At 53.4% G+C, this 27,958-nt stretch overlaps 1 protein-coding gene across 1 annotated transcript in view; it reads right to left on the bottom strand.

The window, feature by feature from the left end:
* The window catches only part of LOC148150034 (uncharacterized), a 63,407-nt gene extending 35,774 nt beyond the window's left edge, over positions 1 to 27,633 (bottom strand). The window contains exons 1-5 of the mRNA XM_087987695.1: positions 27,551 to 27,633; positions 13,961 to 14,063; positions 13,180 to 13,237; positions 12,016 to 12,107; positions 9,247 to 9,289 (exon numbers count right to left, since the gene is read on the bottom strand). Coding sequence (XP_087843821.1) covers positions 9,247 to 9,289; positions 12,016 to 12,107; positions 13,180 to 13,237; positions 13,961 to 14,063; positions 27,551 to 27,627 — 373 coding nt within the window. The 5' untranslated portion in view covers positions 27,628 to 27,633. The remainder of the gene's footprint in view (positions 1 to 9,246; positions 9,290 to 12,015; positions 12,108 to 13,179; positions 13,238 to 13,960; positions 14,064 to 27,550) is intronic.
* Between the last annotated feature and the right edge of the window lie 325 nt (positions 27,634 to 27,958).

Genomic DNA, 27,958 nt, shown 5'->3' with positions numbered 1-27,958 from the left:
ACCCCAGGCCATCCACAAACACACCCGCACAGGGGCACAGGAGGCAAAGCGCAATCCGCCTGGGATCGCAGCCGGGAATACCGAGGGAGAGAGGGACTGAGCTGGGAATACCGAGGGAGAGAGGGACTGAGATGGAAATACCGAGGGAGAGAGGGACTGAACTGGGAATACCGAGGGAGAGAGGGACTGAGCTGGGAATACTGAGGGGGAGAGGGACTGAGTGGGAATACCGAGGGAGAGAGGGACTGAGCTGGGAATACCGAGGGGGAGAGGGACTGAGTGGGAATACCGAGGAAGAGAGAGACTGAGCTGGGAATACCAAGGGAGAGAGGGACTGAGTGGGAATACCGAGGGGGAGAGGGACTGAGATGGAAATACCGAGGGAGAGAGGGACTGAACTGGGAATACCGAGGGAGAGAGGGACTGAACTGGGAATACCGAGGGGGAGAGGGACTGAGCTGGGAATACCAAGGGAGAGAGGGACTGAGTGGGAATACCGAGGGAGAGAGGGACTGAGCTGGGAATACCGAGGGGGAGAGTGACTGAGTGGGAATACCAAGGGAGAGAGAGACTGAGCGGGAATACCGAGGGGGAGAGGGACTGAATGGGAATACCGAGGGAGAGAGAGACTGAGCGGGAATACCGAGGGAGAGAGGGACTGAACTGGGAATACCGAGGGGGAGAGGGACTGAGCTGGGAATACCGAGGGGGAGAGGGACTGAGTGGGAATACCGAGGGAGAGAGAGACTGAGTGGGAATACCAAGGGAGAGAGGGACTGAGCTGGGAATACCGAGGGGGAGAGGGACTGAGTGGGAATACCGAGGGAGAGAGGGACTGAGCTGGGAATACCGAGGGGGAGAGGGACTGAGTGGGAATACCAAGGGAGAGAGGGACTGAGCTGGGAATACCGAGGGGGAGAGGGACTGAGCTGGGAATACCGAGGGAGTGAGGGGCTGGGAGTCCTGTTCCCTCAGGAGAGCCCCAGTTTGACCCAAACAGCTCTCCCTGTCCCTGTGTGATCAGGCTGGGGCTGCAGTATCTCGGATTCCCTCTCAGTTCCTGGTTTCCGAGGGGCTGGATCAATCTCAAGGGGCAGTGGGTAGATTGGCATTTATTGGTCTTGGTCATAGCCTGGCATTTGTGTGGTGCCTAATGTTACTTGCCACTTGTCAGCCCATACTGTCACTACATTGGAGCACGGACTGCTTCAGTACCTGTGGAGTCGCGAATGGTGCTGAGCACTGTGCAATCATCAGCGAACATCCCCACTTCTGACCTTATGGCAGAGGGAAGGTCATTGATGAAACAGCTGCAGATGGTTGGGCCGAGGACACTACCCTGAGGGACTCCTGCAGAGATGTCCTGGGGCTGAGGTGACTGTATATCATTTTGGATACTGTTAGGGGGGTGGGGGGACTTACCAGGGGAAAGCAGTGGGGCACAGGGCTCTGGCACAGAGTCTGTCCCTGCTGCTCAGCAGGGAAGGGGGAAGAGGAGCAGAGCAGTAGTCATTGAGGACTCCATAGTTAGGGGGACAGATAGGAGGTTCTGTGGGGACGAGAGAGACTCATGGTTGGTGTGTTGTCTCCCAGGTGCCAGAGTTCGTGATGTTTCTGATCGTGTTTTTGGGATCCTTGAGGGGGAGGGGTGCAGCCCCAAGTCATGGTCCACATAGGTACCAACGACATAGGCAGGAAGAGAGATGGGGATTTAAGGCAGAAATTCAGGGAGTTAGGATTGAAGCTTAGAGCTAGGATGAACAGAGTTGTTGTCTCTGGTTTGTTGCCCGTGCCACATGCTAGTGAGGCGAAGAATAGGGAGAGAGAGGAGTTGAACACGTGGCTATAGGGATGGTGCAGGAGGGAGGACTTTGGATTCTTGGATAATTGGGGCTCTTTCTGGGGTAGGTGGGACCTATACAAGCAGGATGGTCTTCATCTGAACCAGAGGGGTACCAATATCCTGGGGGGGGGGGGGGGGGGGGAGTCACTAAGGCTATTGGGGTGGGTTTAAACTAATCCAGCAGGGGGATGGGAACCAAAATTGTAATTTCAAATTACAGGAGGTTGAGGGTAGGGAGGTTAGGGATAGGTTTACAAGGTCGCAAGAGGGCACCGGCAAGCAGGATGTTGGTTTGAAGTATGTGTCTATTTCAACGCCAGGAGCATCCGGAATAAGGTGGGTGACCTTGCAGCATGGGTTGGTACCTGGGACTTCGATTTTGTGGCCATTTCGGAGACATGGATAGAGCAGGGACAGGAATGGTTGTTGCAGGTTCCGGGATTTCGATGTTTCAGTAAGAACAGAGAAGATGGTAAAAGAGGGGGAGGTGTGGCATTGTTGGTCAAGGACAGTATGGGAGCAGCTGAGGTAACGTTTGGGGACTCATCCACTGAGGTAGTATGGGCTGAGGTTAGAGACAGAAAAGGAGAGGTCACCCTGTTGGGAGTTTTCTATCGGCCTCCAAATAGTTCCAGGGATGTAGAGGAAAGGATATAAAGGATAGTAAAGATGATTCTCAATAGGAGTGAGAGTAACAAGGTAGTTATTATTGGGGACTCTAGCTTGTCCAATATTGACTGGGAATACTATAGTACAAGTATAGTGCGGACGACGCTAAGGTCGGTGGAGTTGTGGATAGTGATTAAGGATGATGTAGGTTACAGAGAGACATAGATAAGCTGCAGAGTTGGGCTGGGAGGTGGCAAATGGAGTTTAATGCGGACAAGTGTGAGGTGATTCACTTTGGTCGGAGTAACAGAAATGCAAAGTACTGGGCTAATGGCAAGATTCTTGATAGTGTAGATGAGCAGAGAGATCTCGGTGTCCAGGTACACAGATCCCTGAAAGTTGCCACCCAGGTTGACAGGGTTGTTAAGAAGGCATACAGTGTGTTAGCTTTTATTAATAGAGGGATCGAGTTCCAGAACCATGAGGTTATGCTACAGCTGTACAAAACTCTGGTGTGGCCGCACTTGGAGTATTGTGTACAGTTCTGGTCACCGCATTATAAGAAGGATGTGGTAACTTTGGAAAGGGTACAGAGGAGATTTACTAGGATGTTGCCTGGTATGGAGGGAAGGTCTTATGAGGAAAGGCTGAGGGACTTGAGGCTGTTCTCGTTAGAGAGAAGAAGGTTGAGAGGTGACTTAATAGAGACATATAAGATAATCAGAGGGTTATCTAGGGAGGACAGGGAGAGGCTTTTTCCAAGAATGGTGACAGTGAGCATGAGGGGGCAGAGCTTTAAATTGAGGGGTGACAGATATAGGACAGATGTCAGAGGTAGTTTCTTTACTCAGAGAGTAGCAAGGGTATGGAATGCTTTGCCTGCAACGGTAGTAGATTCGCCAACTTTAAGTACATTTAAGTCGTCATTGGACAAACATATGGACGTACATGGAATTGTGTAGGTGGGATGGGCTTCAGATTGGTATGACAGGTCGGTGCAACATCGAGGGCCGAAGGGCCTGTACTGCGCTGTAATGTTCTATGTTAGTACAAGTAGTTTAGATGGGTTAACTTTTGTTCAATGTGTACAGGAGGCTTTTCTGACTCAGTATGGAGACAGGCCAACAAGGGGTGATGCCATATTGGATTTGGTACTGGGGAATGAACTCGGCCAGGTGTTAGATTTGGAGGTATGTGAGCACTTTGGTGATAGTGACCACAATTCGGTTATGTTTACAATAGCAATGGACAGGGATAGCCATATATTGCAGGGAAAGAGGTATAGCTGGGGGAAAAGCAATTACAATGCAGTTAGGCAAGATTTAGGATGCATAGGGTGGGGAAGGAAACTGCAGGGGATGGGCACATTAGAAATGTGGAGCTCATTCAAGGAACAGCTACTGTGGGTCCTTGATAAGTATATACCTATCGGGCAGGAAGGTAGTTGTTGAGAGAGGGAGCCATGGTTTACTAAAGAAGTTGAAGCTCTTGTCAAGGAGAAGAATAAGGCTTATGTGAGGATGAGGCGTGAAGGTTCAGTTAGGGGGCTTGAGAGTTATAAGTTAGCCAGAAAAGATCTAAAGAGAGGGCTAAGAAGAGCCAGGAGGGGACATGAGAAGTTGTTGACGGTTAGGATCAAGGCAAACCCTCAGGCCTTCTATAGGAATATCAGGAATAAAAGAATGACTAGAGTAAAATTAGGTTCTGGATTAGTGGTGCTGGAAGAGCACAGCAATTCAGGCAGCATCTGAGGAGCTTCGAAATTGACATTTCGGGCAAAAGCCCTTCATCAGGAATAAAGGCAGTGAGACTGGAGCGTGGAGAGATAAGCTAGAGGAGGGTGGGGGTGGGGAGAAAGTAGCATAGAGTACAATGGGTGAGTGGGGGAGGGGATGAAGGTGATAGGTCAGGGAGGAGAGGGTGGAGTGGATAGGTGGAAAAGGAGATAGGCAGGTAGGACAAGTCCGGACAAGTCATGGGGACCTCATAGTCCGGGAACCCCGCACTGCCCGGTTCTACCTCCTTCCCAAGATTCACAAGCCTGACCACCCTGGCCGACCCGTTGTCTCAGCATGCTCCTGCCCCACTGAACTTATCTCTACCTACCTCGACACTGTCCTATCCCCCCTAGTCCAGAAACTCCCCACATACATTCGAGACACCACCCACACCCTCCACCTCCTCCAAGACTTCCGTTTCCCCGGTCCCCAATGCCTCATCTTCACCATGGATATCCAATCCCTCTACACCTCCATCCGCCATGACCAGGGCCTCCAAGCCCTCCATTTTTTCCTCTCCAGACGTCCCCAACAGTACCCTTCCACCGACACTCTCATTCGTTTGGCCGAACTGGTCCTCACCCTTAACAATTTCTCCTTTGAATCCTCCCACTTCCTCCAGACCAAAGGGGTAGCCATGGGCACACCTATGGGCCCCAGCTTTGCCTGTCTCTTTGTTGGCTACGTAGAGCAGTTGATCTTCCGTAATTACACCGGCACCACTCCCCACCTCTCCCTCCGCTACATTGATGACTGCATTGGCACCACCTCGTGCTCCCGTGAGGAGGTTGAGCAATTCATCAACTTCACCAACACATTCCACCCTGACCTTAAATTTACCTGGACCATCTCTGACACCTCCCTCCCCTTCCTGGACCTCTCCATCTCCATTAATGACGACCGACTTAACGCTAACATTTTCTACAAACCCACCGACTCCCACAGCTACCTGGATTACACCTCTTCCCACCCTACCTCTTGCAAAAATGCCATCCCGTATTCCCAATTCCTCCGCCTCCGCCGTATCTGCTCCCAGGAGGACCAGTTCCACCACAGAACACACCAGATGGCCTCCTTCTTTAGAGACCGCAATTTCCCTTCCCACGTGGTTAAAGATGCCCTCCAACGCATCTCATCCACATCCCGCACCTCCACCCTCAGACCCCACCCCTCCAACCGTAACAAGGACAGAACGCCCCTGGTGCTCACCTTCCACCCTACCAACCTTCGCATAAACCAAATCATCCGCCGACATTTCCGCCACCTCCAAAAAGACCCCACCACCAGGGATATATTTCCCTCCTCACCCCTTTCCGCCTTCCACAAAGACCGTTCCCTCCGTGACTACCTGGTCAGGTCCACGCCCCCCTACAACCCACCCTCCCATCCTGGCACTTTCCCCTGCCACCTCAGGAACTGTAAAACCTGCGCCCACACTTCCTCCCTCACCTCCATCCAAGGCCCTAAAGGAGCCTTCCACATCCATCAAAGTTTTACTTGCACATCCACTAATATCATTTATTGTATCCGTTGCTCCCGATGCGGTCTCCTCTACATTGGGGAGACTGGGCACCTCCTAGCAGAGCGCTTTAGGGAACATCTCCGAGACACCCGCACCAATCAACCACACCGCCCCGTGGCCCAACATTTCAACTCCCCCCTCCCACTCTGCCGAGGACATGGAGGTCCTGGGCCTCCTTCACCGCCGCTCCCTCACCACCAGACACCTGGAGGAAGAACGCCTCATCTTCCACCTCGGAACACTTCAACCCCAGGGCATCAATGTGGACTTCAACAGCTTCCTCATTTCCCCTTCCCCCACCTCACCCTGGTTTCTAACCTCCAGCAACACGATCCCCTTGACTTGTCCGGACTTGTCCGACCTGCCTATCTCCTTTTCCACCTATCCACTCTGCCCTCTCCTCCCTGACCTATCACCTTCATCTCCTTCCCCACTGACCTATTGTACTCTATGCTACTCTCTCCCCACCCCCACCCTCCTCTAGCTTATCTCTCCACGCTTCAGGCTCTCTGCCTTTATTCCTGATGAAGGGCTTTTGCCCGAAACGTCGATTTTGCCTGTCCTCGGATGCTGCCTGAACTGCTGTGCTCTTACAGCACCACTGATCCAGAATCTGGTTTCCAGCATCTGCAGGCATTGTTTTTACCCAGAGTAAGATTAGGGCCAATCAAAGGCAGTAGTGGGAAGTTGTGTGTGGAATCTGAGGACATAGGGGAAGGGCTTAACGAATACTTTTGTCAGTATTCACATTGGAAAGGGGCAATGTTAGTGAGAATACGGAGATACAGGCTACTAGATTAGATGGGATTGAGGATGACAAAGAGGAGGTTTTAGCAATTTTGGAAGATCTGAAAATAGATAAGACCCTGAGGTCGGATGGGATTTATCCTCGGATTCTCTGGGAAGCCAGGGAGGAGATTGCAGGGCCTTTGGCTTCAATCTTTATGTTGTCATTGTTGACAGGAGTAGTGCCAGAAGACGGGAGGATAGCAAATTAGATTAGATTACATTACATTACAGTGTGGAAACAGGCCCTTCAGCCCAACAAGTCCACACCGACCCGCCGAAGCGCAACCCACCCATACCCCTACATTTACCCCTAACCTAACACTACGGGCAATTTAGCATGGCCAATTCACCTGACCTGCACATCTTTGGACTGTGGGAGGAAACCGGAGCACCCGGAGGAATCCCACGCAGACACGGGGAGAACGTGCAAACTCCACACAGTCAGTCGCCTGAGGCGGGAATTGAACCCGGGTCTCTGGCGCTGTGAGGCAGCAGTGCTAACCACTGTGCCACCGTGCCGCCCACGGGAAATGTTCCCATGTTCAAGACGGGGAGTCGGGCCAACCCCGGGTAGTTAAAGACCAGTGAGCCTTACTGCAGTTGTGGGTAAGATGTTGGAAAAGATTATAAGAAATAGGATTTATAATCATCTGGAAAGGAATAATTTGATTAGGGATAGTCAGCACGGTTTTGTGAAGAGTAGGTCATGTCTCTTTGAGATCGTGACCAAACAGGTGGATGAGGGTAAAGCTGTTGATGTGGTGTATATGGATTTCAGTAAGGCGTTTGATAAGGTTCCCCACGGTAGGCTACTGAACAAAATATGGAGGCATGGGATTGAAGGTTATTTAGCGGTTTGGATCAGAAATTGGTTAGCTGAAAGAAGACAGAGGGTGGTGGTTGATGGGAAATGTTCATCCTGGAGCTCAGTTACCAGTGGTGTTCTGCAAGGATCTGTTTTGGGGCCACTGCTGTTTGTCATTTTTATAAATGATCTGGATGTGGGCATAGAAGGATGGGTTAGTAAATTTGCGGATGACACTCAGGTAGGCAGAGTTGTGGATTGTCCTAAAGGATGTTGTAGGTTACAGAGGGACATAGATAAGATGCAGAGCTGGGCTGAGAACTGGCAAATGGAGTTGAATGAGGAAAAGTGTGAGGTGATTCACTTCGGAAGAAGTAACAGGAACGCAGAGTACTGGGCTAATGGTAAAATTCTTGGCAGTGTAGATGAACAGAGAGATCTCGGTGTCCAGGCGCATAAATCCCTGAAAGTTGTCACTCAGGTTGATAGGGTTGTTAAGAAGGCATGTAGTGTGTTGACGTTTATTGGTGGGGCATATAGTTTTGGAGCCACAAAGTCATGCTTCAGCTGTACAAGACATTGGTAAGGCCGCACCTGGAGTACTGCATATAGTTCTCATCACCGCATTATAGGAAGGATGTGAAAGCTTTGGAAAGGGTTCAGAGGAGATTTACTAGGATGTTTCCTGGTATGGAGGGAAGGTCTTACGAGGAAAGGCTGAGGGACTTGAGGCTGTTTTCGTTGGAGAGGATAAGGTTGAGAGGAGACTTAACAGAGACATACAAGATAATCAGAGGGTTATCTAGGGTGGACAGTGAGCCTTTTTCCTCAGATGGTGAATGCCAATCTGAGGGGATATAGCTTTAAATTGAGGGGTGATAGATATAGGACAGATGTCAGAGGTGGTTTCTTTACTCAGAGAGTAGTAGGGGCATGGAACACACTGCCTGCAACAGTAGTAGACTCACTGATGTTTTGGGCATTTAAATGGGCATTGGAAATACATATGGATAATAATGGAACGGTGTAGGTTAGATGGGCATCGGATTAACTCCATAGGTCGGTACAACATCGAGGGCTGAAGGGCCTGTACTGCGCTGTAACATTCTACATTCTATGACTGACCTTCCACAACCACAACCATCTTCCTATGTGTCAGGCCTGACTCTAACCAGAGAAGTGCTTGCCCCCCGATACCCATTGATTCCAGTTTTGCTCAGGCTCCTTGATGCCACACTTGGTCGAATCCAGCCCTGATGTCAGGTTCTGTCCCTCTCCCCTCCCTCTGGAATCCAGCTCTTTTGTCCATGTTTGACCCAAGGCTGGAATGAGGTCAGGAGCTGAATGGCCCTGGGGGAACCCAAACTGGGCGTCACTGAGCAGGTTATTGCTGAGCAGGTGCTGCTTGGTAGCTCTGTTACTGACACCGTCCATCACTTTACTGAGGATCGAGAGGAGACTGATGGGGCAGGAATTGGCCGGGTTGGTTTAGTTTTGGAATTGATAAAGGGCAATGGGAGAAAGCAAGGTGGCTCAGTGGTTAGCACTGCTGCCTCACAGCACTAGGGACCCAGTTTCGATTCCAGCCTCGAGCGACTGTGTGGAGTTTGCACATTCTCCAGTGACTGCATGGGTTTCCTCCGGGTGCTCCAGTTTCCAAAGATATGCAGGTTAGGATGGGTTAGCCATGGGAAATGCAGGTATAGGGTAGGGGGTGCCTGGGGGGGGTTGCCCTTTGTGGGGTTGGTGTGCAATGGATGGGCTGAGTGGCCTGTTTCCACATGGAAGGGATGAGTTTGGGACAGATGCTGGAAAGAGGCAGTAGAGTGTTGGGGCCGAATGGCCTGTTTGTGGAGTTGTGTTTAGTTTTGTCTGTGTTCCCATGTGCTACCATTCTTACCTGGGTTCCCAGTCGGATTCATTCCCTCTGGCTGCTCATCCCCCTGGAAAACAGAAGGTCACGTCACTGGGAACGGGGAAAGGAGGTGGGAGCCTGGATTGCTCTCTGATCCCCCACACTCCTCCCCCTGTACCCTCAGCCTGTCGACTTGTGTTCCCTCAAACAGCCACAACCTTCCCCACACTCACTGTGTCAGGAGCCTCAACCTATCGCCACCCCCACCCCCACATCCCCCAACACCCTCACTCCCAGAGAGAGAGAGAGAGAGAGAGAGACACCACTCTGGGGAATAGTGACTGGTTGAAAGGTGATAGAGTCATAGAGATGTACAGCACGGAAACAGACCCTTCAGTCCAACCCGTCCATGCCGACCAGATATCCCAACACTATCTAGTCCCACCTGCCAGCACCTGGCCCATATCCCTCCAAACCCTTCCTATTCATATACCCATCCAAATGCCTCTTAAATGTTGCAATTGTACCAGCCACCACCACTGCTTCTGGCAGCTCATTCCATACACGTACCACCCTCTGTGTGGAAAAAGTTGTCCCTTAGGTCTCTTTTATATCTTTCCCCTCTCATCCTAAACCTATGCCCTCTAGTTCTGGACTCCCCGATCCCAGGGAAAAGACTTTGTCTATTTACCCTATCCATGCCCCTCATAATTTTGTAAACCTCGATAAGGTCACCCCTCAGCCTCCGACGCTCCAGGGAAAACAGCCCCAGCCTGTTCAGCCTCTCCCTGTAGCTCAGATCCTCCAACCCTGGCAACACCCTTGTAAATCTTTTCTGAACCCTTTCAAGTTTCACAACATCTTTCCGATAGGAAGGAGACCAGAATTGCACACAATGTTCCAACAGTGGCCTAACCAATGTCCTGTACAGCCGCAACATGACCTCCCAACTCCTGTACTCAATAAAAGCAAATTACTGCGGATGCTGGAATCTGAAACCAAAAGAGAAAATGCTGGAAAATCTCAGCGGGTCTGGCAGCATCTGTAAGGAGAGAAAAAAGAGCTGATGTTTCGAGTCTAACTGACCCTTTGTCAAAGCTGCTTCAGTGTTGCTGAACAAAGAGACCTTGGAGTGCAGGTTCATAGCTCCTTGAAAGTGGAGTCGCAGGTAGATAGGATAGTGAAGAAGGCGTTTGGTATGCTTTCCTTTATTGGTCAGAGTATTGAGCTTTACTGATGTCCATACAGATCACATCTACTGCTCTACCCTCATCAATCCTCTTTGTTACTTCTTCAAAAACTCAATCAAGTTTGTGAGACATGATTTCCCACGGACAAAACCATGTTGACTATCCCTAATCAGTCCTTGCCTTTCCAAATACATGTACATCCTGTCCCTCAGGATGCCCTCCAACAACTTGCCCACCACCGACATCAGGCTCACTGGTCTATACTTCCCTGGCTTGTCTTTACCGCCCTTCTTAAACAGTGGCACCACGTTTGCCAACCTCCAGTCTTCCGGCACCTCACCTGTGACTATCGATGATACAAATATCTCAGTAAGAGGCCCAGCAATCACTTCTCTAGCTTCCCACAGAGTTCTCGGGTACACCTGATCAGGTCCTGGGGATTTATCTACCTTTAACCGTTCAAGACATCCAGCACTTCCTCCTCTGTAATCTGGACATTTTTCAAGATGTCACCATCTGTTTCCCTACAGTCTATATCTTCCATATCCTTTTCCACAGTAAATACTGATACAAAATAGTCATTTAGTATCTCCCCCATTTTCTGCAGCACCACACACAGGCCACCTTGCTGATCTTTGAGGGGCCCTATTCTCTCCCTAGTTAACCTTTTGTCCTTAATATATTTGTAAAAACTCTTTGGATTCTCCTTAATTCTATTTGCCAACGCTAACTCATGTCCCCTTGTTGCCCTCCTGATTTCCCTCTTAAATATACTCCTACTTCCTTTATACTCTTCTAAGGATTCACTCGATCTATCCTGTCTATACCTGACATATGCTTCCTTCTTTTTCTTAACCAAACCCTCAATTTCTTTAGTCATCCAGCATTCCCTATACCTACCAGCCTTTCCTTTCACCCTGACAGGAATATACTTTCTCTGGATTCTCGTTATCTCATTCCTGAAGGCTTCCCATTTTCCAGCCGTCCCTTTACCTGCGAACATCTGCCCCCAAATCAGTTTTCGAAGGTTCTTGCCTAATACCGTCAAAATTGGTCTTTCTCCAATTTAGAACTTCAACTTTTAGATCTGGTCTATCCTTTTTCATCACTATTTTAAAACTAATAGAATTATGGTCGCTGGCCCCAAAGTGCTCCCCACTGACACCTCAGTCACCTGCTCTGCCTTATTTCCCATGAGTAGGTCAAGTTTTGCACCTCCTCTAGTAGGTACATCCACATACGGAATCAGAAAATTGTCTTGTACACACTTAACAAATTCCTCTCCATCTAAACCCTGTACACTATGGCAGTCCCAGTCTATGTCTGGAAAGTTAAAATCCCCGACCATAACCACCCTATTATTCTTACAGATAGTTGAGATCTCCTTACAAGTTTGTTTCTCAATTTCCCTCTGACTATTGGGGGGGGTCTATAATACAATCCCAATAAGGTGATCATCCCTTTCTTATTTCTCAGTTCCACCCAAATAATTTCCCTGGATGTATTTCCGGGAATATCCTCCCTCAGCACAGCTGTAACGCTATCCCTTATCAGAAACGCCACCCCCCCTCCTCTCTTGCCTCCCTTTCTGTCATTCCTTGATTAAGAGGGTTTTGTTGCTTACCCCTGGGTCTTTTGGGGTGGAATGTTCCGGACAGTCAGTGTCCCCATTTCCTGATTGGTCTCTGTTTGGAGTTGGCACGGACCCACAATGCACTGCAATGTAACAGGCCAAATCAGAAACTCCCAGCAACCGCACTGAAACATCGGCTCAGCTGATTGGACAATGGGGATCGATGGATAATGGGGATGGGGATCGATGGATAATGGGATGGGGATTGATGGATAATGGGGATGGGGATTGATGGATAATGGGGATCGATGGATAATGGGATGGGGATTGATGGATAATGGGGATGGGGATTTTTGGATAATGGGGGTGGGGATTGATGGATAATGGGAATGGGGATCGGTGGATAATGGGATCGGGACAGATGGATAATGGGGATGGGGATTGATGGATAAAGGGGACAGAATTGATGGATAAAGGGGTCGGGATTGATGGATAAAGGGATGTGGATTGTTGGATAATGGGGTCAGGGATCGATGGATAATGGGGTTGGGATTGATAGATAATGGGGTCAGGGAACGATGGATAATGGGGATGGGATTGATGGATAATGGAGTCAGGGTTAGATGGATAAAGGGATCGGGATTGATGAATAATGGGGTTGGGGATCAATGGATAATGGGATTGGGATTGATGGATAATGGGGTTGGGATTGATGGATAATGGGGATGCGAATCGATGGATTAGATTACTTAGAGTGTGGAAACAGGCCCTTCGGCCCAACAAGTCCACACTGACCCTCCAAAGAGCAACCCACCCAGGCCCATTCCCCTACAGTTGCCCCTTCACCTAACACTACGGGTAATTTAGCATGGCCAATTCACCTGACCTGCACATCTTTGGACTGTGGGAAGAAACCGGAGGAAACCCACGCAGACACGGGGAGAATGTGCAAACTCCACACAGTCAGTCGCCCGAGGCAGGAATTGAACCCGGGTCCCTGGCGCTGTGAGGCAGCAGTGCTAACCACTGTGCCACCATGCTATAACAGGGGGTGATAGATAATGGGGATTTGCTCTGGAATCCTGAGAGAGTAATCTGAACAGGGGGTCTCTGGATGTTTTTCCAGGGAATGTGATGGGTTGAATTTCCCATATCATATTCCAGGAAACCGTTCCCCAATCCCGGGTTCGATTCTGATCCGGTTCAGCTGCTCACCTTTCTTCGAGGGGTCAGAATTATTTGTGACATCTGTCCATCCTCGCCTCTTTCTGAGCTGCAAACACAGAGAAACGTTAATCTCAGTCTCTGGACCACAACACCTTTCCCACTGGCTGATCGCCGATTCAGTCTAGAACATTCCGCCGGTTCGGGTCTCCCTGTCCTGAGGAGTGACCAACAGAGGGCCTGCTCCTGATCACGCTGCTCTCTGTGGGAGCTTGCTGTGCACAAACTGCACTCTGCGCTTCATCCCTCACTACGGTGAGCACACCTCTCTGATTGGTCAGTGCAGCGGCACACCCTGACGCGGTGCCAGGCGCTACAGCAATGCAGGTCTCCCTCCCGCAGTTCTCTGGTCACCTCAGTGTCCAGTCGCAGGTCGGGGGTGAACAGATTCCAGTTTCACAGGCCGACGGTGGGGGTGGGGGGAGGGGAGATCACTGAGGCTGAGATTCCCTGGAGGAGGGAAAGGAGTCTGAACCAGGGGGTGGGGGGGGGGGGGGGTGGGGGGGAGACTCCCAGGAGACCGTCCTGAGGAGACGATTCTTCCCGTGAGGAATCCTGAGGAAAAACCGTACCTGCAGACGGTGCAGTGGAGGATATTCCCGGGAATAATCCCTGACCGAGGGGAGTGAAGAGGAAAAGGAAGACTTCAGCAGAGTCCCAACAGCCCAGGGCCCCAGCCCTCGCTCTGGGAGATAATCCTGGGGAGGACTTTCTGGGAATCCATGCTCACGGCCGCTCGGTGTTTGAGGGAACGCGAGGGAATGTCACTGACCACTCGGGATTTCATCCGGGGAGCGGGCCCATCGAACACAAACACCGGCTTGATCCCTTTCTCCAGGAGGCTGGCCGTCCGATAGAATAACCCCATAACCTGGCTGCAGGGACAGGGGAGAGAGAGACCATCAGCACCAGGAACCGGCAACACCCCCACTCTCACACTCACATCACACTCACCCTCACACTCACACTCACATCACACTCACCCTCACACTCACATCACACTCACACTCACATCACACTCACCCTCACACTCACATCACACTCACACTCACATCACACTCACATCACACTTACCCTCACACTCACATCACACTCACATCACACTCACACTCACCCTCACACTCACTCTCACACTCACCCTCACACTCACTCTCACACTCACTCTCACACACATCACACACACTCACCCTCACACTCACATCACACTCACACTCACATCACACTCACACTCACCCTCACACTCACATCACACTCACCCCCACTCTCACACTCACATCACACTCACCCCCACTCTCACATCACACTCACCCCCACTCTCACACTCACATCACACTCACACTCACTCTCACACTCACATCACACTCACCCTCACACTCACATCACACTCACATCACACTCACACTCACATCACACTCACACTCACCCTCACACTCACATCACATTCACGCCCACCCTCACACTCACATCACACTCACACTCACACTCACTCTCACACTCACATCACACTCACCCTCACACTCACATCACACTCACACTCACATCACACTCACGCCCACCCTCACACTCACATCACACTCACCCTCACACTCACTCACATCACACTCACCCTCACACTCACATCACACTCACCCTCACACTCACTCACATCACACTCACCCTCACACTCACACTCACCCTCACATCACACTCACCCTCACACTCACATCACACCCACACCCACCCTCATACTCACATCACACCCACACTCACATCACACTCACCCCCACCCTCACACTCACATCACACTCACCCTCACACCCACACTCACCCTCACATCACACTCACCCTCACACTCACATCACACCCACACTCACATCACACCCACACTCACACCCACCCTCACACTCACATCACACCCGCACCCACATCACACCCATACTCACACCCACACTCACACTCACACTCACACCCACACTCACACCCACACTCACATCACACTCACATCACACCCACACCCACACTCACACCCACACTCACACTCACCCTCACACCCACACTCACACCCACACTCACATCACACTCACACCCACATCACACCCACACCCACACTCATACCCACACTCACACCCACACTCACGTCACACTCACATCACACCCACACCCACACTCACATCCACACTCACACCCACACTCACACTCACCCTCACACCCACACTCACACCCACACTCACATCACACTCACACCCACACTCACACCCACACTCACACCCACACTCACCCTCACACCCACATTCACACTCACACCCACACCCACACTCACACCCACACCCATACTCACATCACACTCACACCCACACCCACACTCACACCCACACTCACACTCACATCACACTCACCCTCACACTCACCCACACTCACACTCACATCACACACACTCACACCCACACTCACACTCACACCCACACCCTCACCCACACTCACACCCACATCACACTCACACCCACACTCACCCTCACCCAAACACTCACACTGACATCACACACACACACTCACACTGACATCACACTCACACCCACACTCACATCACACCCACACTCACACTCACACTCACATCACACTCACATCACATCACACTCACATCACACTCACACCCACCCTCACCCACACACACACTGACATCACACTCACACACCCACACTCACATCACACTCACACTCACATCACACTCACACCCACACTCACACTCACACTCTCACTCACACCCACACTCACACTCACACTCACATCACACCCAACCATCACACCCACACCACAACTTCACTCACATCACACTCACACTCACACCCACACTCACACCCACACTCCACACCCACACACACCCCATCACACACCACACCACACTCAACACACACTCATACCCACACTCCACACCCACACTCACACCCACACTCACACCACACCCACACTCACCACACTCCACCACCCACACCCACACCCACACTCACACTCACCACCCTCACCCACCCACATTCACCACACTCACACCCACACCCACACTCACACCCACACCCATACTCACATCACACTCACACCCACACCCACACTCACATCACACTCACCCTCACACTCACACTCACATCACACACACTCACACCCACACTCACACCCACACCCTCACCCACACTCACACCCACACTCACATCACACTCACACCCACACTCACCCTCACCCAAACACTCACACTGACATCACACACACACACTCACACTGACATCACACTCACATCCACTCTCACATCACACCCACACTCACACTCACATCACACTCACATCACATCACACTCACATCACACTCACACCCACCCTCACCCACACACTCACACTGACATCACACTCACACACCCACACTCACATCACACTCACACTCACATCACACTCACACCCACACTCACACTCTCACTCACACCCACACTCACACCCACACTCACACTCACAATACACTCACATTCACACCCACACTCACATCACACTCACACCCACACTCACCCTCGCACCCACACTCACACTCACCCTCACACTAACCCTCACACCCACACTCACACTCACATCACACACACTCACACCCACACTCACACCCACACTCACACTCACCATCACCCATACACTCACACTCACACCCTCACACCATACTCACACCCACACTCACATCACACTCACACTCACACACACTCACCCTTACCCACACACTCACACTCACATCACACTCACACCCACACTCACATCACACTCACATCACACTCACACCCACACTCACCCTCACACCCACACTCACATCACACTCACACTCACCCTCACATTCATACTCACACTCACACTCACCCTTACCCTCACCCCCTCACACTCACACATACTCACCCTAACACTCACATCACACTCACCCTCACACTCACATCACCCTCAACCTCACATCACACTCACATTCACCCTCACACTCACACATACTCACCCTCACACTCACATCACACACACACTCACCCTCACAATCACATCACACTCACATCACACTCACATCACACTCACCCTCAGACTCACACTCATATCACACTCACCCTCACATCACTCACACCACACTCACCTTCACACTCACATCACATTCACACTCACCCTCACATCACACTCACCCTCACACTCTCACTCACATTACACTCACATCATACTCACTTCAACTCACCCTCACACTCACATCACACACACACTCACCCTCACACTCACAATCACATCACACTCACATCACACTCACATCACACTCACATCACACTCACCCTCAGACTCACACTCATATCACACTCACCCTCACACTCACCCTCACATCACTCACACCTTCACACTCACATCACATTCACACTCACCCTCACATCACACTCACCCTCACACTCTCACTCACATCATACTCACTTCACACTCACCCTCAACACTCACACTCACACCCACACACACCCACACTCACCCTCACCCTCACATCACACTCACACTCACACCCACACTCACATCACACTCACACCCACACTCACCCTCACACCCACACTCATACTCACACTCACATCACACTCACATTCACCCTCACATTCATACTCACACTCACACTCACCCTTACCCTCACCCTCACACATACTCACCCTCACACTCACATCACACTCACCCTCACACTCACATCACCCTCACATCACACTCACACTCTCCCTCACATTCACCCTCACACTCACACACTCACCCTCACACTCACATCACACTCACACACTCACCCTCACACTCACAATCACATCACACTCACCCTCAGACTCACACTCATATCACACTCACACTCACCCTCACATCACTCACACCACACTCACCTTCACACTCACATCACACTCACATCACACTCACATCACACTCACCCTCACCCTCACATCACACTCATCCTCACACTCTCACTCACATTACACTCACATCATACTCACTTCACACTCACACTCACCCTCACCCTCACACTCACACTCAACACTCACACTCACATCACACTCACATTCATATTCACACTCACCCTCACACTCACTCACCCTCACATCACACTCACCCTCACACTCACCCTCACACTCACATCACACTCACATCACACTCACATCACACTCACACTCACCCTCACACTCACCCTCACATTCACATTCACCCACACACTCACCCACACACTCACATCACACTCACACTCACATCACACTCACACTCACCCTCACACACCTCACCCTCACACTCACTGTCACCCTCACACTCACCCTCACACTTACATCACACTCACACCCTCACACTCACACACTCACTCTCACTCACACTCACATCACACTCACCCTCACACTCACAATCACAATCACATCACACTCACCCTCAGACTTACACTCACATCACACTCACCCTCACCCTCACATCACACTCACGCTCACCCTCACTCACACTCACCCTCACTCACAATCACACTCGCACTCATCCTCACACTCACAATCACCCTCATACTCATCCTCACACTCTCTCACCCTCACACTCACATCACACTCACCCTCACATTCACACACTCACTCACACTCACCCTCACATCACACTCACCCTCACATCACACTCACCCTCACCTCACATTCACCCTCACACTCACATTCACACTCACACTCATACTCACTCGTACACTCACACTCACCCACACACCCTCTCACTCACCCTCACATTCACCCACACACTCACCCACACACACCATCACACTCACCCTCACACACACTCACCCTCACACTCTCACCCACACACTCACCCACACACCCACTCACATTCACCCACACTCACCCTCACACTCACCCACACACTCACTACACACACACTCACATTCACCCACACTCACCCTCACACTCACCCACACACTCACACTCACCCACACACTCACACACCCTCACACTCACCCACACACTCACACTCACCTACACACACACTCACATTCACCCACACTCACCCTCGCACACACCCACTCACACTCATCCTCACACTCACCCACACACTCACACTCACCAACACACTCCACCCTCACCCACACACTCACACTCACCCTCATACTCAAACTCACACTCTCCCTCTCACTCCACTTTCACACTCCACACTCACACACTCACCCTCACACTCCACCCTCACACTCCACACTCCACACTCTACCCCCACACGCCACCCTCACACTCACACTCACCCACACACTCACCCTGACACTCACCCTCACACTCACTCATACTCACACACACACTCACCCTCACACTCCACCCTCACACTCACCCACACACTCACCCTCACTCACCCACACACACACTCACACTCACCCACACTCCACCCTCACACTCACTCACCCTCACCCTCATACACTCACCCTCCACCCTCTCCCTCACACTCCACCCTCACCCTCTCACTCACACTTACACTCCACACCTTCTCTCACACTCACACTCCACCCTCACCCTCACACTATCCCTCACTCACACTCCACCCTTTCCCTCACACTCTCACTCCACACTCACCCTCACCTTCACACTCCACTCTCACTCTCACCCTCACACTCCACCCTCACACTCCACCTTCTCCCTCACACACCACCCTCACACTCCACCCTCACATTCCACCCTCACCCTCACACTCCACCCTCATACTCACACTCACCCTCCCCCTGCACCAGTGCAGGGTTGGATAAAGCTCCCTCTACACTGTCCCCCATCAAACACTCCCAGGACAGGGACAGCACGGGGTTAGATACAGAGTAAAGCTCCCTCTACACTGTCTCCCATCAAACACTCCCAGGACAGGGACAGCACGGGGTTAGATACAGAGTAAAGCTCCCTCTACACTGTCCCCCATCAAACACTCCCAGGACAGGAACAGCACGGGGTTAGATACAGAGTAAAGCTCCCTCTACACTGTCTCCCATCAAACACTCCCAGGACAGGGACAGCACGGGGTTAGATACAGAGTAAATCTCCCTCTACACTGTCCCCATCAAACACTCCCAGGACAGGGACAGCACGGGGTTAGATACAGAGTAAAGCTCCCTCTACACTGTCTCCCATCAAACACTCCCAGGACAGGGACAGCACGGGGTTAGATACAGAGTAAAGCTCCCTCTACACTGTCCCCCATCAAATACTCCCAGGACAGGGACAGCACGGGGTTAGATACAGAGTAAAGCTCCCTCTACACTGTCCCCCATCAAACACTCCCAGGACAGGGACAGCACGGGGTTAGATACAGAGTAAAGCTCTCTCTGCACTGTCCCCCATCAAACACTCCCAGGGCAGGGACAGCACGGGGTTAGATACAGAGTAAAGCTCTCTCTACACTGTCCCCATCAAACACTCCCAGGACAGGGACAGCACGGGGTTAGATACAGAGTAAAGCTCCCTCTACACTGTCCCCTCCATCAAACACTCCCAGGACAGGGATGTCACGGGGTTAGATACAGAGTAAAGCTCCCTCTACACTGTCCCCCCATCAAACACTCCCAGGACAGGGACAGCATGGGGTTAGATACAGAGTAAAGCTCCCTCTACACTGTTCCCCCCCATCAAACACTCCCAGGACAGGGATGTCACGGGGTTAGATACAGAGTAAAGCTCTCTCTACACTGTCCCCCCATCAAACACTCCCAGGACAGGGACAGCACGGGGTTAGATACAGAGTAAAGCTCCCTCTACACTGTCCCCCCCATCCAACACTCCCAGGACAGGGATGTCACGGGGTTAGATACAGAGTAAAGCTCCCTCTACACTGTCCCCATCAAACACTCCCAGAGACCGAGACATGCAAATGAAGATTCCATCACCCTCCTGACTTGTGCCTTGTAGATGGTGGACAGGTTTGGGGGGGTCAGGAGGTGAGTTACTTGCTGCAGGATTCCCAGCCTCTGACCTGCTCTTGTAGCCACTCTGTTTATGTGGTGGGTCCAGATCAGATTCTGGGTAAAAGTGAGGACTGCAGTTGGAGATCAGAGTCTAGATTAGGGTGGGGCTGGAAAAGCGCAGCAGGTCAGGCAGCATCCGAGGAGCAGGAGAATCGACATTTCGGGCAACTCACTCACGAAGGGCTTTTGCCCGAAACGTCGATTCTCCTGTTCCTTGGATGCTGCCTGACCTGCTGCGCTTTTCCAGCAACATTCAAACCCAGTTCAGTTTCTGGTCAACGTTAACCCCCAAAACGTTAACCCCCAAAACGTTAACCCCCAAAACGTTAACCCCCAAAACGTTGATGACAATCGAACATTGAAAACGAAACAGTGGGGATGGTTTTAACGTTGTTCTGAGAATGCTCCGAGCTGAATGAATTCTTGTGGAGTTTCACTCCCAGGACGAAGCCTACCAGAGCTGAGCAGCCAGGGCAGGTTCAGGTGGATGTTGGCTGCTCTCTGGTGGTGGATGAGGAAACTACAGCCAGTCTGATGGCAGTCTCTGGGAGGGCCTCGATTCATCTGAAACCTTCAGTAATGGACACTGTCAGACAGTTACACATGGGGGGGTCAGGGGGGTCAGTACAGATGGGGGGGTCAGGGGGTTCAGTACAGATGGGGGGATCAGGGGGTTCAGTACAGATGGGGGGGGTCATGGGGGTCAGTACAGATGGGGGGGGTCAGGGGGTTCAGTACAGATGGGGGGGTCAGGGGGTTCAGTACAGATGGTGGGGTCAGGGGGGTCAGTACAGATGGGGGGGTCGGGGGTTCAGTACAGATGGGGGTTCGGGGGGGTCAGTACAGATGGGGGGGTCATGGGGTTCAGTACAGATGGGGGGGTCAGGGGGTTCAGTACAGATGGGGGGATCAGGGGGTTCAGTACAGATGGGGGGGTCAGGGGGTTCAGTACAGATGGGGGGGTCAGGGGGGTCAGTACAGATGGGGGGGTCAGGGGGTTCAGTACAGATGGGGGGGTCAGGGGGGGTCAGTACAGATGGGGGGGTCAGGGGGTTCAGTACAGATGGGGGGGTCAGGGGGTTCAGTACAGATGGGGGGATCGGGGGTTCAGTACAGATGGGGGGGTCAGGGGGGTCAGTACAGATGGGGGGGTCGGGGGGGTCAGTACACATGGGGGATCAGTACACATGGGGGGGTCAGGGGGTTCAGTGCAGATGGGGGGTCGGAGGGGTCAGTACACATGGGGGGTCGGGGGGGTCAGTACACATGGGGGGGTCAGTACACATGGGGGGTCAGGGGGTTCAGTACAGATGGTGGGTCAGGGGGGTCAGTACACATGGGGGGGTCAGGGGGTTCAGTACAGATGGGGTCAGGGGTTTCAGTACAGATGGTGGGTCAGGGGGGTCAGTACACATGAGGGGGTCGGGGGGTCAGTACACATGGGGGGGTCAGGGGGGTCAGTACACATGGGGGGGTCGGGGGGTCAGTACACATGGGGTGGTCAGGGGGTTCAGTGCAGATGGGGGGTCGGAGGGGTCAGTACACATGGGGGGTCGGGGGGGTCAGTACACATGGGGGTCAGGGGGGTCAGTACACATGGGGGGGTCAGGGGGTTCAGTACAGATGGGGGGGGTCAGGGGGTTCAGTACAGATGGTGGGTCAGGGGGGTCAGTACACATGGGGGGGTCAGGGGGTTCAGTGCAGATGGGAGGTCGGAGGGGTCAGTACACATGGTGGGTCGGGGGGGTCAGTACACATGGGGGGTCAGGGGGGTCAGTACACATGGGGGGTTCAGTACAGATGGGGTCAGGGGGTTCAGTACAGATGGGGGGTCAGGGGGTTCAGTGCAGATGGGGGGTCGGGGGTCAGTACACATGGGGGGGTCAGGGGGTTCAGTACAGATGGGGGGGTCAGGGGGATCAGTACAGATGGGGGGGTTCAGTACAGATGGGGGGGTCAGGGGGTTCAGTACAGATGGGGGGGTCGGGGGATTGAGTACAGATGGGGGGGTCAGGGGGTTCAGTACAGATGGGGGGGTCAGGGGGTTCAGTACAGATGGGGGGGTCGGGGGGTTCAGTACAGATGGGGGGGTCAGGGGGTTCAGTACAGATTGGGGGGTCAGGGGGTTCAGTACAGATGGGGGGGTCAGGGGGTTCAGTATAGATGGGGGTCAGTACAGATGGGGGGGTCAGGGGGTTCAGTACAGATGGGGGGGGGTCAGGGGGTTCAGTACAGATGGGGGGATCGGGGGTTCAGTACAGATGGGGGGGTCAGGGGGTCAGTACAGATGGGGGGGTCGGGGGGGTCAGTACACATGGGGGGTCAGTACACATGGGGGGGTCAGGGGGTTCAGTGCAGATGGGGGATCGGAGGGGTCAGTACACATGGGGGGGTCGGGGGGGTCAGTACACATGGGGGGGTCAGTACACATGGGGGGTCAGGGGGTTCAGTACAGATGGTGGGTCAGGGGGTCAGTACACATGGGGGGGTCAGGGGGTTCAGTACAGATGGGGTCAGGGGTTTCAGTACAGATGGTGGGTCAGGGGGGTCAGTACACATGGGGGGGTCGGGGGGTCAGTACACATGGGGGGGTCAGGGGGGTCAGTACACATGGGGGGGTCGGGGGGTCAGTACACATGGGGTGGTCAGGGGGTTCAGTGCAGATGGGGGGTCGGAGGGGTCAGTACACATGGGGGGTCGGGGGGTCAGTACACATGGGGTGGTCAGGGGGTTCAGTGCAGATGGGGGGTCAGAGGGGTCAGTACACATGGGGGGTCGGGGGGGTCAGTACACATGGGGGTCAGGGGGGTCAGTACACATGGGGGGGTCAGGGGGTTCAGTACAGATGGGGGGGGTCAGGTGGTTCAGTACAGATGGTGGGTCAGGGGGGTCAGTACACATGGGGGGGTCAGGGGGTTCAGTGCAGATGGGGGGTCGGAGGGGTCAGTACACATGGGGGGTCGGGGGGGTCAGTACACATGGGGGGTCAGTACACATGGGGGGGTCAGGTGGTTCAGTACAGATGGGGTCAGGGGGTTCAGTACAGATGGGGGGTCAGGGGGTTCAGTGCAGATGGGGGGTCGGGGGTCAGTACACATGGGGGGTCAGGGGCTTCAGTACACATGGGGGGGGTCAGGGGGTTCAGTACAGATGGGGGGGTCAGGGGGATCAGTACAGATGGGGGGGTCGGGGGGTTCAGTACAGATGGGGGGGTCAGGGGGTTCAGTACAGATGGGGGGGTCAGGGGGTTCAGTACAGATGGGGGGGTCGGGGGGTTCAGTACAGATGGGGGGGTCAGGGGGTTCAGTACAGATTGGGGGGTCAGGGGGTTCAGTACAGATGGGGGGGTCAGGGGGTTCAGTACAGATGGGGGGTCAGTACAGATGGTGGGGTCAGGGGGTTCAGTACAGATGGGGGGGTCGGGGGGTTCAGTACAGATGGGGGGGTCAGGGGGTTTTGTACAGATGGGGGGGTCGGGTGAGTCAGTACACATGGGGGGTCGGGGGGGTCAGTACAGATGGGGGGGTCAGGGGGTTTTGTACAGATGGGGGGTCGGGTGAGTCAGTACACATGGGGGGTCGGGGGGGTCAGTGCACTTACCCTCCGACAGAGCCCACGGCCTCAGGGGGTTTTGTACAGATGGGGGGTCGGGGGTTCAGTACAGATGTGGGGGTCAGGGGGTTCAGTACACATTGGAGGGTCGGGGGGGTCAGTACAGAGGGGAAGTCAGGAGGGGGTTCAGTACAGATGGCGGGGTCGGGGGGGTCAGTACACATGGGGGGGTCAGGGGGTTCAGTACAGATGGGGGGGTCAGGGGGTTCAGTACAGATGGGGGGGTCAGTACACATGGGGGGTCAGGGGGTTCAGGACACATGGGGGGTCAGTACACATAGAAGGGGGTCAGGAGGGGGTTCAGTGCAGATGGGGGTGTCAGCGGGGTCAGTTCAGATGGGGGGGTCAGGGGGTCCAGTACACATGGGGGCTTCAGTACAGATGGGGGGGTCAGGGGGTCAGTACAGATGGGAGGGGTCAGGGGTCCAGTACACATGGGGAGAGTCAGGGGGTCAGTACAGATGGGGGGGGTCAGGGGTCCAGTACACATGGGGAGAGTCAGGGGGTCAGTACAGATGGGGGGGGTCAGGGGTCCAGTACACATGGGGAGAGTCAGGGTGTCAGTACAGATGGGGAGGTCAGGGGGGTCAGTACACATGGGGGGGTTCAGTACAGATGGGGGTCAGGGGGTCAGTACACATGGGGGGTCAGGGGGGTCAGTACAGATGGGGGGTCAGTACAGATGGGGGGGTCAGGGTGGGTCAGTACACATGGGGGGTCAGTACAGATGGGGGGGTCAGTACACATGGGGGGGTCAGTATACATGGGGGTCGGGGGGGGTCAGTACACATGGGGGGTCAACGGGGTTCAGTACAGATGGGGGTGTCAGGGGGGGTCAGTACACATGGGGGGGTCAGAGGGGTCAGTACACATGGGGGGGTCAGTACAAATGCGTGGGTCAGGGGGGTCAGTACAGACGGGGTCGGGGGGGTTCAGTACAGATGGTGGGGGTCAGTACAGAGGTGGGGGTCAGTACAGGATGGGGACTGTCTGCTGAGGGGAGGTTGAGGAGTTGGGGCCTGGATTTGTTGGAGTTGAGAAGATTGAGATGAGACTTTATTGGAACAGACAAGAGCAGGGGACAAGGTGGTCCCGCCTCAGGAAAAGGGGTCCCCTTTTTAAGAGTGAGCTGAGGAGGAACCTCTTCTCTCTGAGGGCAGCGTATCCGTGGAATTCTTTCCCACAGAGAGCAGGCAAGGCTGGGTCACACAGTGCGGTCAAGGCTGAGAGACAGGTTTATAATCCCGAAGGGAATCGGGGGGAATGGGGTCAGAGCAGAACTGCGGCAATGAGGAATCTCAGACCAGCTGTGAGATGCCTCGATGGGCTGAATGGCCTACCTGGGCTCTCAGGTCACATGGTTTAATGGGTTTGGGTAATTTCTCAGTGGTTTGCACATACCCTCATGTTCCACTTCCACCAAATCGCAGAGATCTTCCTCTGTGTGTGTGCCAGACGATGACCATCATCAATAAGAGACAATCTAATCAACCACTGCCTTGACATTCAATGGTGTTACCATCACTGAATCCCCAAATATCAACATCCTGTGGGTTACATTGACCAGAAACTCTATTAGATTCACCATATAAACAGAGTGGGCGACAAGAGCAGGTCAGAGGCTGGGAATCCTGCAGCGAGTAACTCACCTCCTGACCCCCCAAAGTCTGTCCACCATCTATAAGGCACAAGTCAGGAGGGTGATGGAATACTCCCACTTGCCCTGGATGGGGGCAGCCTCTGACAACACTCGGGAAGCTTGACACCATCCAGGACAAAGCAGCCGCTTGATTGGCACCACATCCACAAACATCCCCTCCCTCCCCCACCGACGCTCAGTAGCAGCAGTGTGTACTGTCTACAAGATGCACTGCAGAAACTCACCAAAGATCCTCAGACAGCACCTTCCAAACCCACGACCACTTCCGTCTAGAAGGACAGGGGCAGCAGATACATGGGAACACCACCCACTGCAAGATCCACTCCAAGCTCCATCCTGACTTGGGAATATATCCCCGTTCCTTCACTGTCACTGGGTCAGAATCCTGGAATTCCCTGCCTCAGGGTCAACCCACAGCACACGGACTGCAGCGGGTCAGGAAGGCAGCTCACCCCCACCCTCTCAAGGGCAACTAGGGACGGGCAACAAATGCTGGGCCCAGCCAGTGATACCCACGTCCCATGAATTTAAAAAGAAGCCCAAGCCTGGACATTGTCCCGATCTTGTTGCATTTGGGCACGGACTGCTTCAGTATCTGAGGAGTCGCGAATGGTGCTGAGCACTGTGCAATCATCAGCGAACATCCCCACTTCTGACCTTATGGCAGAGGGAAGGTCATTGATGAAGCAGCTGCAGATGGTTGGGCCGAGGACACTACCCTGAGGGACTCCTGCAGAGGTGTCCTGGGGCTGAGATGACTGACCTTCCACAACCACAACCATCTTCCTATGTTCTGGGTACGACTCCAACCAGCAGAGAGTTTGCCCCCCAATGCCCATTGATCCCCGTATTGCCAAGGGAGCTCCTTGATGCCATAATTATGGTCGAGGTACGTACATTCTCGATGACCGAGGGGATTAAAGATTATCAGGAGACGTGCAGTTCCAACCAGATCGGCCATGGTGGTGTGGGCTGATGGGCTGAATGGCCTTCTGCTGCTCCTATTTTCAATGTTTCTATTGGTTAGTTATAGATCAGGGTGGCTCCCAGTCTCTGCTCCCAATCCAGACACAGCCTGCAGTCACCTCAGACCCGGGAGGACGAGGGAGCTGAATAGGTGGGTGCCAGTTGCCGGGGGGTTGTTACTGATGGGGGACCCACCTGAGATGGTGCAGGTATCGCTTGTCAGGACGAGCTGTGCGGAACTGATTCATCACCACAGCAGCATCGAGGGCCATCACTCTCCCTGGGGGCAGGAACACAGACACACACTGAGGGAGGGGGTCAGCTCAGAGAGCCAGGCTCATACTGTCAACCCCCCCCCCCCACCGAGACCCAGCTCACCCATCGGAGAGGGGGGGGGAGGGGGAGCGGGGGAGGGAGGGGGAACGGGGGGAGAGAGAGGGGGGAGAGGGAGAAGGGGGGAGAGGGAGGGGAAGAGGGAGGGGGAGGGGGAGAGGGAGGGGAGAGGGAGGGGGAACGGGGGGAGAGAGAGGGGGAGGAGGGAGAGGGAGAGGGGGGAGAGGGAGGAGGGAGAGGGGGGAGAGGGCGGGGGAGGAGGGAGAGGGG

Source organism: Chiloscyllium plagiosum, unplaced genomic scaffold (genome assembly GCF_037043375.1).
Source record: "Chiloscyllium plagiosum isolate Xiang-an unplaced genomic scaffold, Cpla_swu_hap1 HiC_scaffold_5, whole genome shotgun sequence".
Lineage (NCBI taxonomy): Eukaryota > Metazoa > Chordata > Chondrichthyes > Orectolobiformes > Hemiscylliidae > Chiloscyllium > Chiloscyllium plagiosum.
This window is presented reverse-complemented; position numbering and strand designations above follow the sequence as displayed.